The 14,545-nt window shown below is 35.0% G+C and overlaps 1 protein-coding gene across 1 annotated transcript; it reads right to left on the minus strand.

Annotated features, from left to right (window-relative positions):
- Nucleotides 1-10,497: 10,497 nt before the first annotated feature.
- On the minus strand, nt 10,498-13,991 carry LOC131609038 (isoflavone 3'-hydroxylase-like). The gene is made up of 2 exons (XM_058880668.1): nt 13,058-13,991; nt 10,498-11,183 (listed from the first exon to the last, which is right to left on the minus strand). Exons 1-2 carry the CDS (start codon nt 13,946-13,948, stop codon nt 10,578-10,580), a joined length of 1,497 nt encoding a protein of 498 aa, XP_058736651.1. The 5' UTR covers nt 13,949-13,991; the 3' UTR covers nt 10,498-10,577.
- Between the last annotated feature and the right edge of the window lie 554 nt (nt 13,992-14,545).

Consider the following 14,545-nt stretch of genomic DNA (forward strand, 5'->3'; position numbering starts at 1 on the left):
AATGAAAACTCTTAGAGTTAGATGTGAGCTTTATATCATGAGAATGGCCAAACTTGAATTGATCATACAGAGGTTTGTATGTGATTTTCATCTCATCAACCGGTTCAAGTTTATATGGGGTTTCACCCTCATAGCCTATGCCAATTCTCTTGTTTCCACTAACTCCACATATCATATAGGCAAGTTGACTTCTCCCAATACCTCTAGATAGAAACTTCCTGAAACTCAAGTCATATTCCTTAAGAATATTGTTCACACTTGGAATAGACTTTTCTGAACTAGAAGATGACTCAGCATCTTTAGATAGATTTAAAACTTTTTCTTTAAGTTCAGCATTTTCTATTTCAAGCTTCTTAGTTTCAGATGCAAAGAGCTTTCTCAGCTTTTTGTATTTGATACTAAGTTTAGCCTTGATTTCCAGAATTTCAATTAAGCTGGAAACTAGCTCATCTCTAGAAAGTTCAGAAAATACCTCTTCAGAGTCTGAGTCTGATGTAGATTCTGATTCATCATCAACAGTGGCCATCAGCGATATGTTTGCCTGCTCATCTTTAGAGTCTGACTCTTGATCAGAAGAGTCTGAGTCATCCCAAGCAGCCATCAGACCTTTCTTCTTTTCAAACTTTTTTCTTGGGATTTTCCCTCTAAAGCTTTGGACACTCATTCTTGTAATGTCCTAGCTCTTTGCATTCATAACACGTCACCTTCTTCTTGTCTGATCTTCTGTGTTCAGAAGATTCTCCTCTTTCAGGCCTTTTGAAGTTCTTGAAGTTCTTGAACTTTCTTTGTTTGCTTTTCCAGAGTTGATTTACTCTTCTGGAGATCATGGAAAGTTCATCTTCTTCTTCTTCTGATTCTGACTCTTCAGAATCTTCTTCTTCAGCCTGAAAAGCGTTAGTGCATTTTTTATTATTAGATTTTTAATGCAATTGACTTACCTTTCTTCTGAGGTTCATTTGCATCCAGCTCTATTTCATGACTCCTTAGGGTGCTGATCAGCTCTTCTAGAGACACTTCATTCAAGTTCTTAGCAATCTTGAATGCAGTCACCATTGGGCCCCATCTTCTGGGCAAGCTTCTGATGATCTTCTTGACATGACCAGCCTTTGTATATCCCTTGTCAAGCACTCTTAATCTAGCAGACAGAGTCTGGAATCTTGAAAACATAGCTTCAATGTTTTCATCTTCCTCCATCTTGAAAGCTTCATACTTCTGGATTAAAACAAGAGCCTTTGTCTCCTTGACTTGGGCATTACCTTCATGAGTCATCTTCAATGATTCAAAGATATCATGAGTAGTTTCTCTGTTTGTTATTTTCTCATATTCAGCATGAGAAATAGCATTCAGCAATATAGTTCTAGACTTGTGATTATTCTTGAAGTCTTTCTTCTGAGCATCACTCATGGCTTGTCTATACACCTTGACACCTTAGCATTTACAGGATGTGCGTAACCATCCAGCACTAGATCCCATAAGTCACCATCTTGACAAAGAAAGTAACTTTCGAGTCTATCTTTCCAGTACTCAAAGTTTTCACTATCAAAAACTGGTGGTCTATTATAGCCATTAAAACTATTGCTTCCATTTCCATTGTTGTTTTGTTCAAGTGTAGGAGTAGATGAAGTTGTTTCAACCATATTGACTTTGTGTTTTTCTCCCTGAATCTTTTATCTAACACGGTTAAGTGCTTGCACCTAGAACCGACGCTCTGATGCCAATTGAAGGATAGAAAAACACTTAGAAAGGGGGGGGGGGTTGAATAAGTGTGACTTCAAAAACTTGTAAGATAAAAACAATGAACACAATTATTTATATCCTGGTTCGTTGTTAACGAAACTACTCCAGTCCACCCCCTTAGAGTGATTTACCTCAACTGAGGATTTAATCCACTAATCCAACTGACTACAATGGTTATCCACTTAGAAAACTTCTAAGTCTTCTAGAGTATGCATATCACAACTTGATCACTCTAGGAAATCTTCACTTAGAAACCTTCTAAGTCTTCTAGAGTCTACAGATCACAACTTGATCACTCTAGGAACCTTTTACAAACAATGTAAAATAAAGTTTACAAGAGTAAGATTGCTTCTAAAAAAGTTGTAATCATAACAGTGATATTTCTCTTAAGTTCTAAGCTTAACACTCACTAAATATTATAAGAGTTTGTGAGGTTGAAGATGAAGTTCGTGAGATTTGACTTTGACAGTGTTTCAGTAATTTGCACAAGTGTTCTACTCTGCTTCTGATCAGAACTTCTATTTATAGGCGTTGAGAGGAAATGACCGTTGGGAGCATTTAATGCTTTGCGTGAATAGTACAACTCTGCATTTAATGTTTCACACTTTTGTCAACTACCTCGAGCCTTGCTTTTCCTGCTTTTACTGACTTTGCCTTTTGTAGCTTCTAACGTCCCTTCTGTCAGTCAGAGATTAGACGTTTCAGCCTTTCATCTTGTACTTTCTTCTAGACTCAGATTTTGTATATAACAACGTTTGAATATCAGAGTCGACAGCTTGGTGCAGAGCATCTTCTTGTCTTCTGACTTTGAAGAGCTTGAGCGTGATACCAATCAGAACTTCAGTGCTCCTGCTTCTGACTTAGTTCTTCTGATGCTTTCATTTCATGTTCTGATTCTACTTGATCATCTTCTGATGTCTTGCCAGAGCATGTTCTGATGAAGCCATCCAGAACTTCCAGAGTCAGTTGCTTCTGAACGTTGATTTGTGCATACTCTTTATGTATTTCCTGAAATGGAAAATGCAAAGGATTAGAGTACCACATTATCTTATACAAAATTCATATATAATGTTATCATCAAAACACATAATATTGATCAGAACAAATCTTGTTCTAACACTTAATTTTATACTTTTTTACCGTATTTTCAATATCACTAACATATAAGGATGTCACAGTTTTTTTTTTTAAATCTTGCATTAACTTTTTAATTATTTAATTATTTATCTTGAGAATTTGCTACATATTATATAGCAAAATTTTCATAGGAAATAAGTTACGTGTGGATTTTGGAATGAATGTATTTTTATTCATTTTTACGAGATTTTTAAAAATTATATCTAATTTTTAGTTTTCTACCGCAATTTTAAAAAATCAAATAAAAAAGCAAAAAAATATTGACCGGATTTTTAATTATAACTATCATATTATTTTGCAGGCTTTTTTAGAATATGTTTTATTTTTCCAAACCTTGTAAGAGAAGTAAATTATGTGAGAGGTGTATTATTTGCATTATTGAAAAATGTGAGGGTGTCAAGTACCGGTGTGAAGGTGACATGTAGGTTTTCCCTCCTTTCTAACCTTAATGCAATCAATTTATTGCCTCATACTTGTTGAGTTTCCATACATAGGGATGGCCTTTGTCGTTGTGTTCTTCCCACTTGCAAGTATTATATGACAGTTTCCCAAATATTTAGTAAGGTCTCTCGTAGCCGATAAATAGTTTTCTGATTCTTGTTGTTGGTGCCACTATTTTCCTGAGTTCCAAGTCACCTTCTTTTATTCTTCTCAGAAACACGGATGAGATGCACCTTCCTGCCACTATGGACTTCTTTCAAATGTTTAATAGAGGAAAACAATTTTCCAAGTACCCCAACATGGATCCAAATACACGAAATTTGCACTATGAAAGTCAGGCTTCGGTGTTGGGCTTCTGATCATCGTCGCCTTTTTTATTTTGAGGTTGTTCAGGTAGCACTTCCTAGCCACGTCTTGGTCTTCTTTTATGACACCTATGAAACCATTGTCAAGGGGAAACTTCATGGTTAGGTATAACATTGAGAGGGGAATTACTAAGGTGTTGAGTGAAACTACATAATTGGTAAAAATGAATTTTATTTGTATTTTGATTCTGTAATTTTCAATATTTGTAATTTGATTTTTAATTTTGTTGATCTATTTTTAATTTTATCATTTGTTTTTGAATTGTACCTTGAGCCACCCTTAATTCGAATCACATACCACCTTGATGTGAATCACAAGAATGTTTGACTCGAATGATGATCAGATTTTTTTAAAAAAACAACTATGATTTGAATCATATGTATCAAATTATGATCTAAATCAAACAAGCCATTTTCAAATTCTATTATATTAATTCATGTCATTCTTTCCATTGTTTCAAATCATAGTTGTATTACCTATCTTAAAACAATTGTTCATTTTATCACCTATTTAATGGCTAAACTTTAGCACCTATGTAAATACTTACATATATCTGCAATATATTTTAGTGAACAGATTCCAAAAGATATCACTTAATTTTTCTATAGTGCGAAGTTTGGAGTATTTGTTGAACTATATCAGGTGTCTCAATTTTTCTCACAATTAAAATTAATTTTTATTGAATGTGAAATTTCATTTGAATATTTAATCTCGATCTAAAGTTGCATAATATGGTTGTTGCATTTAACTTTTAATTAACCACTCTTGGTGTGTATCTAGGTAAGGGTCATATCTTTTACGTAACACATTTTAGGTTGATATATTTTTCAACCTAAAATGTGTTAAAATCTTGGTTAAACTCCCCAGTGGCATGTCCTCTACTAGAAATCCAAAGTTCCCATTTACCCATCAACCTATCTTACCTACACTCCCGTAAAGATAATCTTAGATAGTAAAAAAACCTAATGAATCTAATATTAAGAGGGATGCTATCAACTAAATGTTTTGCCTAGAAATAAGCATGAATATTTTATTCCACTTTCTTATAAATACATCCACAAACCAATAATAAGAATCTTCTTTTTTTTTATGGAAAAAGAAGTTCCATTAAATAGAAGGAACATAAGGATACAAAGATGGCTCCATAGAAGGATAGCCATTAATCCAAGTTTTTGAGCTAAAGTTCTTCCCAAGCCTAACTAAATTATGAGCATCTACATTATTAGTCCTTCTAATGAACATTACAGAAGCGCAAGAAAAACTACTGAGAATAAAGCGACAATCCACTGCAATAGGCTACATGTCTGCATCTTCTAAGATGTCATTGATGCACTCAACAACATTGAGGGCGTCCGACTGGATGATAAGGCAATTTAGTTTCAAATCCTTTGCCAGCTGAAGGCTCCATCGAATAGAAAGGATTTCCGCGACCGCCGGCTCGACATGATTATCCTCCCTTTTAGTGACAGCAAGATCTATTGTCATATTGTGTTTCTTCAAGACACATCCAAACACCATAACTCCATCCCTGAACACACTCGCGTCAACCTGCATTAAAGGACAATTGATTGGCAGAGAATCAGGGATATGCCTCACATGCCTTTTCTTCTTGTCTCCAAACTCCGGATTACAATTGTTGAAATCACACACATTATCGAATGCTACTTCTGCCACGACACGAGGGTCCACGAATTTCTGCTAGAATAGAAGCATGTTTCGAGCACTCCAAATCATGTAGGCCAAGTAACAAATCATTTGGATACAAAAAGTATTTTCACAAGACAAAACACCAGCCAGCCAGTTGTAGATATCTGTTTCATGTGGAAATCTGTAGCAAAGGTTGGAAGAGAAGAAGACGAGCTTTGAGAACTCACAGGTAAGGAATAAGTGGTGAGATGACTCGGGAGAAGACAGACAGAAAGGGAAGTTTGCATCAATATTAATACCCTTCTTGAATAGGTTCACTTTTGTGGGAAGTATGTTTTTTAGGTAACCTTCAAAGAAAATTATGAATTCTGGTGTGGATCATGGCATTCCAAATGCCTTTCCATAATTGCTGGCAGGAAGTGTTTGAGTGTCCCGGAGTTTGAGCTTGCTTGTGTTTGGGCAGAGGTGATAAGCACTTCGGACGGAGTAATCACCGTGTCTTTCAAAATGCCAAATCAATTTGTCTTCAGTACGCCTTAGAGAGAGAGAGAGAGAGAGAGAGAGAGAGAGAGGAATGCTTACAATTTTGGAGGCTTCATCCGGGTATAAAATTGACTAGATCAAGTCTCTCTTCCAGCAACCTAAATCCGAATCAATTAACTCCTTAGTTGTTGCCTCCATGTCCAAGATTCTCACAGTGCCCAACAACTTAAAACCAGCAATTTCCAGAATCCATCTATCTTGCCATATACAAATTGTTTCTCCATTTCCAATCCTCCACCGAGAACCCTTTTGGACAAGGTCTCTAGCACTCAGAATGCTCATCCATGCATAGTTGGGGGCAAATCAAATTGAACTTTCCTCAATAGAGCTTCTAGGGTAATATCTCCCTTTGAAAACTCTACTGACCAAAGATTTCTCATTACACAATAATCTCCAATAATTTTTATTAAGGAGGCTAGTATTAAAATCACTAACTCCTCGAAAACCTAAACCACCTCCTTTTGCTCGAGCCATCTTCTCCCAACTCAGCCAATGGACCTTTCTTTCACCGTTTTGCGAGCCCCACCAGAATTTCGATAACAGAGCTTCAATCTCAAGTCATGTAGCTTTTGGTAGGTTATATCAACTCATAATATATGTGGGAATTGCTTGAGCTATAACTTTTATTAAGACTTACTTTTCAGCTTTGGACAGAAACGCTCCTTCCACCCACTAACCTTTTTCCAAACTCTATCAATAACCATGGCAAAAATATCTATTTTTGATCTTCTAAAAACAACCGAAAATCCTAGATATTTGGAGTGGTTCACAACTGTCTTTACCCCCATCCTTGAACATATCAAATTTGCATCAACTTCACACACGTTTCGACTAAACGACATCTCTAACTTATCTAGATTCACCATTTGGCCAGACGAAATCTGATATTTATGCAAAAACTCCAGGATTTGGTCAACTTCCTTGTTATTTTCTCTAGCAAACAACAAGCTGTCATCTGCAAAAAAAACAAGTGAGTTATCACAGGAGCCTTCCTTGCCACACAGATCTTATGAATATTTTTGGATTGAGCTTCCTTCTTTAAGATCCCTGAAAAAACATCAGCACACAAGATAAAAAGGTAAGGTGAGAGAGGATCCCTTTGTCGGAGCCCCCTCTCAGGGAAGAAAACTTTGCTTGGTTGCCCATTGATCAGCACACTATAGGAAATCAAGGAAATGCACTTGCTAATGAGGTTAACCATTTGTCACGGGAAACCCATGGACAACAAAACTTCAGTAATGAAAACCCACTCCAAACATCGTAAGCTTTTGACATGTTCAGCTTCAGAGCCATCACACCCCGCTTCCCTCTTGTCTTTTTTTTCATCCAGTGAAAACACTCCATATCTACTAAGGCATTGTCCATAATGCGACGCCCTTTAACGAAAGCACTCTGCTCCTCATCGACAATTTCAGGAAGAAAATGTTTAATTCTGTTTGCTATTGCCTTTGTTAATCTTTTGCATTTGACAGATTTTTGCATTTGGGAATCAAGGCTATGTGTGTTTTGTTTAAACTCCCAGGATCCATATTGTTATTAAGAACCTCTAAGGAAATTTGAGTAATGTCAGGTCCGATAATGCTCCAATATTTCTGGAAAAACAGGGAGGGCAAACCTTCCAGACCAGGAGCCTTCAAGAGATACATTTGGAACAACGCCTCCTTAACCTCCGCAGTAGTGAACTTACTTTCGCACCAACTGATGTGCTCCAGCTTTAACTTTCCTGAACATACTTCCTGCACATAGGAGGGGGAAGAAGAGGTAAACAGATTAACAAAATAGTCAACAAGAATTCTTTCCAAATGTTCGTGACCTCTCCACCACCACCCATTGTCATCTTTGAGCTTCCGTGTGGAGTTTTTCTTCTTCCTCTGATCGGCTTTTTCGTGAAAAAACTTAGTGTTCTTATCGCCATGTCTCAATCAGAGGGCTCTACTACGTTATCTCCATATTATCTCCTCTACTTCGCTACTTCTCTAGAGCTTTGTAGGTAGCCATTTCTTCTTGACTAGCATCCCACCTTATGTCCTCTTTCAAAAAATCTTCAATTCTCCCTACTAACCGAAATACTCCTTTATTCCTGGAAGTGAGTTTCCAAACCCTTCATAGCCTCACATTTTTGGTAACCAACGGTAGTGCGGTTATTCCACATCTGCGCCACAATTTCTTCACACCTAATTTCCTTACTCCAAGCTTCTTCAAACCTGAAAATATGCTATTTCCTCCTACATCCATCATCAATATCAGCTTCAAGGTCTATCCTAATCGCATCATGGTCAGAGCCAAAACAAGCAAGGTGAAAGACTTTAATAGGTGATCATTTGTTTATGAAATTTCCAGATGCCAAACATCTATCCAATCTGCACTGCACGTTGTTTGTATCCTTCATACCATTTGTCCATGTAAAAGGGTATCCTTTAAAACCCAAGTCAATTAAATAGCAAAGCTCCACGGTATTCCGTCCCCAAGAAAATTGAGCCTGTAATCTATTAATACCTCCTACTTTCTCGCTCTCGCAAAGAACATCGCTGAGATCTCCAAAGCATAGGAAACAGACCCCCCTTTTCTGGCCAGATCTTGAATAAGGTCCCAAGTTTTCCTCTTGTTTGATTCCTCCGAAAAGTCGTACACATCGCTGAAAGTCCATTTCTGTTGGTTGAACTCCTCAACGATAGTCCCCCTATATGGTTGAGAGAATATGATGTGATACTGAGTTGGATTTTCTCCCTCCACAAAAGCATCAATCCTCTTGCTCTTTCTCTTCCCGTACCCCTGTAGTCAACACCCAAGCAACCATTAAAACCTCCTCTGTACTTAATACTTCGAACTTTGTCACCTTTGAGTCATGTTTCCATAAGAAACACCGGATCAGGGTTTCCAATACGAAAGAGCCTCAGCAAAGCTCGAACTACAATTCCCCTCTTTAACAGAAGCTTCAGATCTAAAGTTACCTTGATATGGAGAAAACGTCCATTACGGTGAGCATCTTTTTGGTCCACCTCTTCAAAAGCACCCAGGATCCCTCCCAACTTCTTTGCCATGGCCTCTGTCCTGAGCATTAGGGGTAATTCATAGATTCTGACCCAAAAGCTCCCATAGTGCATATTTAGTGCTGAGGGTTGCTCCTCTCTTGACACACAAGCAAGGACAAGAAGGTTCCTGTCGAAACTCCATGGACCATTACGAATCACGTTCTCCAAATCTCTCTTCGTCGCAAATCTGAAGAGGAAAATATTCTTGCTCAACTCCTGCGTTTCCACCAGATTCTTAAGCTTCCACGCGCTAACCATTGTGTTTGTTAACGCCCTGGAATCAAAACTATTATCCGTCCAGAGCTTCCCTGCTAAAGTTCGTTGGAAGATCTCCTCTCCACAGACCTCATCCACATCCACCATCACCTCTTCTTCTTCCTCTTTCGATAGTGAGAATTCTTTCCATCTATCCATGTCTAGACGAGATCGAAGACAATAAACAAGAAAATTAGGAAGGAAAACAAACTACTACGAAAGTAGGAAAGGAAGCCAAAACAAAGTTTGGAGAAAAAACCAGAGGAACTAGAGAAAGATAACTTTCAAACCCTAGATATTGGGCAAAAAGGGGGAAAACACGCTAAATTTCTAGAGAGAATGAGGAGCTTGTCTCTCTAAACACGTGGAACTCCAAATACTTCTTTTTGTTTTTGAGTACCTAATTGAAAAGGCGTGTAAGAATCTTCTTCTTTTGAGCATAGGAATGAGACTCCTTTCCTCAAAGAGAATGTGTTTTCCAGAATCCATAATCTCTATCTTCTTTAAAAGAAGAGACATCTCAAGAATCATATCTTGCATCAAAGATATCACACTAATAAAATAATAATATCAATCAATATGTGATACTTATTATGTCTAGGATAAAAAATAAAATAAAAATATTAATTAATATTTATAATTTTATTTAATAATAGTGTAATTCAGTATATTTAAAAAAAGTTATAATAACATAAATTAAATTATAATTAATTTTTAATATTTTATTACAGAATGATCAATATATTTCAAATACATATTTTTAGAAATTAATTTGATCAAATATATATTTTTAGAAATTAACTTGGAAAATTTTGTAGGCATCAAGGTCCCAACTAATACCTGCATTATCTTTAGACAAAAATTTATCAACTACGCCACTCGAACAATTCACGTCTATGTTACATGGGTGCAGTTACCGTGCATAGATAAAAATCTATGCACTATGCATAGATTATTATGGACCCTTGGATCAAATTCTAGACATCAATTGTTATTACTCAATACTCAATACTCACCACTCAATACTCAATACTCAATACTAGATTAAAAACATAATCCAATAACTTATGTAGGCTTATGCATGGTGCATAAGTAAATCCTTATGCATATTAGCCAAAGCCATGTTACATGATGGTTCAGTTTTATAACTCCATTATTTAGCCAATTGTCCCTATTATTTAGATATTTAGGCCATTAGTGGCACACACGATTTGCAAACAGAATACTATTATTTTGCATATACATGCCCAGTATCTCATCTTATTTTTTATCATTTCATAATTGACAGCATAGTTTAACATCATATATTAATATAATTCTTAATACTAAAACAGACTAATTAAAATAAAATACATAGTTTATTCTCAATAATAGATAGCATAGTTTAACATATCCATATAAGAAGGTGCAATTTACTCATCACTTCATAAGATCATTGGCAATAGGTAGTGCCTTACACATAGCCTTAAATGGAATCCTTTTTGGCATGGTAGCTCCTTTATCCTCCATCATATCAAGTTTCTCCTCACTCTCTCTTTTCCATTCAAAGCATTGAACCAACAAGCCCACAGTTAAGCCCACCGTACGTTGGGCCAAGTTTATTCCAGGACAAGCCCGTCTCCCCAACCCAAACGCAATCAATTTGTTAACCTCCCCTTCTTTTTCAAACCTCTCGGGCTTAAAACTCAAAGCATCATTCCAAAGTGTTGGGTCTCTATGAATGGCCCAAACATTGGTCAAAATTATAGTATCTTTTGGAACATTGAATCCTCCAATTGTACAATCCTCTGATGAATAATGTGGTAAAAGTAATGGTGCTGTTGGATGTAATCTAAGTGTCTCGGAGATTATGTTTTGTAGATATGGAAGCTTTGGTAAATCTTGTTCATCAATTAATTTGTTTTTTCCTATTTGAGTCTCTATTTCTTCCTTTGCTTTGTTTAACACTTCTGGATGGTTCAATAATTCAGACATCACCCATTCTATAGTCACCGCTGATGTGTCTGTTCCTGCAAGAAGCATGGCCTACATCCCATTTCAAGTTTTCAGACTTTAATTCAATAAAAAGAAATTGGATTCTTATACCACAACGTTAAACTGCACCGAATTTCACAATTCACCAATATGATAAACAATAATAATTAATTTGTAACAAAATATATTAAAAAAAAAACTTTTTAATATATATTAACAGGGCCGGCCCTGTGTATGTGCAGGAAATGCTACAGCACAGGGCCCCAAATTTTAGGAGGCCCTAAATTTTTAAAAGGTGCAATTTTTTTTCCATAAATATTAATCGAAATAAATAAAATGTTATGATAAAAATTAAATAAATAAAAAAAAGCTATAATAAAAACTCAATACATACAAAAATTGAGATAGATCAAAACTCAAACTAATTATAATTAAATATATTATTGATTAATACATAAATATAATTTTTATGTGTCTTTTTAAATTATTATAATTGTATTTATATTTTAAATTTGAGCCCATTTTTAAAATTAGAACGGAGCCTCTGCATTGATTGGGCCGGTCCTATATATATATATATATATATATATATATATATATATATATATATATATATATATATATATATATATATATATATATATATATATATATATATATATATATATATATATATATATATATATATTAGATTATAGAGTTGAGACATAAAAAATAAAAAATTATATGATTAAACAACTTAATAACTTCATTAATCATTTTTATTTTACTACTAAAAATTATAATATTTAGGCATTTATTAACTAATTTCATAACTTCATTAACCAAGTTTTTTAGTTTTCATTAACCAACTTTATTTTACGCTTAAAAATAATTTTTAATAATTCAATATTTATTAACCAATTTCATCACTTCATTAACTAATTTTTTACTCTTCATTAACCAACTTTGTTTTACACTATATTATGTTTAATATGTGAGTGTTTATTAACCAACTTCATCAACTAATTTATTATTTTTTCCATTAAGTTATTCTTATTTATTGTATTTTAAATCATGTATTTATTTCACTATTTATTAGTACCTCTGTTTCTTTTTATAAGAGACAACTCACTTTTTAAATTTATTGAATAATTAATATATCTAGTCTATAAACCGATCAAATACATGTTATTCAAAATGAACCTAAAAGAACCAAGCGGTTGAGCTCCATTGGCAAGGAACCCCGTCCAAGAACGTACTCGAGGAATACCGAGTTCGATTTCCAGGCGGAACAATCTTGCTTAGTTCGAAACTAGTATTAATAAGGTTATTTTAATAAATGACATTCATTTTATCATTGAAACTCTACACACGAGCCGAATGAAATTAATATTAATAAGGTTATTTTAATAAATGACATTCATTTTATCATTGAAATCAACACAATTAATCTTGAATCCTGATTGTTACAAATTGCTTATAAGAAAACACAATTTATCATTATTTTTAAAAATGTTAAATTTTTAAAAAAAAAACCTGTTATGAGACCAAAAAATACAATTTATTCTAACACACTCCTTTATTTTCAAATGTTTTAGTGCTCCAGAGATATTGCACCATTTTAATACATTGAATGTTACTATAACCTCTAACTTTAAGAGGAAAAGTTAGAGTAACTTTATATAATATTTGTATGATATTATAAAGGAGACAGTGATTTAATTTTAGAAGAAAAAATTAGTGAGAGAAAATAAATTAAGAGAGATATAGAAAAAAAGTTAGTGAAAGATTGATAAGTGGAAGTTATAGGATCCCCTATAACTCTCAGATATTTTTTATCATGTGTTAATGTCAGCAGGTTTTCAGAGTTGTCAGGCATATTTATCAATGACAGCTATGTGGATAAGACCATTGATATAAAATTATTTTCATATATTAATTACCTGAATAAGACCTTTGATAATGTGAGCAGAATAGTATTCAGGCTGCAACTCACTAAGCTTCAAAAGATGATCAATCATTGTATCTCCATCATCACTACGATTCCCACTGCGATGTTCTGCAACGAGTCCCTCCAAAAACGAATCAGCTTTTTTCGCAATCCTCTTGCACCTCTTCTCCAAATCGTTAAAACCAAACAACCTTAACAAAGGCAAAAAATCACCCTTGTTATTAGCACCTAACAGCAACATTATCTCACTGATTATTTCTCTAAACTGTTTCGCTTCTTCCACATCCGTCACGTCTCCGTTGTCTCCGTAGTACCGTTTTCCAGATATCATTCTCATCATAGCATTAAACGTCATCTCCGTTAGTTTCGACCGGAGTTCCACTTTGATAAAATCTCTAGAAACCATAAGCTTTTGTATAAGTCTATTTGCTTCGTCTCTTCGAACTTCCAAAAAGGAGTTAAGACGGTGGTTAGAGAGAACATCAATGGTTATTATACGGCGAAGGTTACGCCAATGGTCACCGTAAGAACCCGAGCCTAACGTGGTGTAGTTGTAGAAGATGTATTTTCCGGTTAAGAACCGCGGTCGGTTCGCTAAAACTATGTCGTTTTTGATGAAACATTCCTCGACTAAAGAAGGCGAAGAGACTACGACAACTAGGCGAGAACCGAACCAAAGGGAAACGATGTCGCCGTATTTTTGGGACAGGGTTGTGAAGGTACGGTGGAGAGGATGTTTTAGGTGGTGGAGGTTGCCAATTATGGGGATTGGTGGTGGACCTGGTGGAAGGTTTTTGAGCCTTCTTGATTGGGTTTGGAGTAAGATTTTGATTGTTATTATGAAGATTACAGAGAGGAATGAGTAATAGACCAAAGGTGACATCTTTTTAACACTTTTGTTGGTTGATTTGTTTTTGTATTAAAGAATGAGAGTTGCACCTGTCTATATATAAAGAGTAATTTTATTTTGATACGAACACCTTAGTTGTTGTTACCAAAGTGAATACTCCTTCTATTTCATATTATTTGTCTCTAGGGCGGGTAATGAACGAAACTAACTCGAAAATAGTTAGAATTCCGATTCGAAAATTAAATCGTTGAATTAGGTTCATGAACCAAATGAGCTGAATATGAGTTAAAAACTAAGTTCGTTAACTAAATGAGCTGAGTATGAGCTAAAAACTAAGTTCGTTAACTAAATGAGCTGAACTTGAACTATACACTAAATTCTTTAACTAAATGAGCTGAACTTGAACTATACATAGTTCGACTCGTTAGGTTCATGAGTCAACTCGGTTATATATGAGCTGAACTTGAACTATACATAGTTCGACTCGTTAGGTTCATGAGTCAACTCGGTTATATATGAGATAGATTATATCGTCATGAACTCAAACTCGAACTCGAACTTGGCCAATTCTTAACGAGTCAAACTGAGCTGAGGCGAGTTCATCTTAACTCGACTCATTTTCAGCCCTAT

The sequence above is a fragment of the Vicia villosa genome, linkage group LG6 (assembly GCF_029867415.1).
Source record: "Vicia villosa cultivar HV-30 ecotype Madison, WI linkage group LG6, Vvil1.0, whole genome shotgun sequence".
NCBI lineage: Eukaryota > Viridiplantae > Streptophyta > Magnoliopsida > Fabales > Fabaceae > Vicia > Vicia villosa.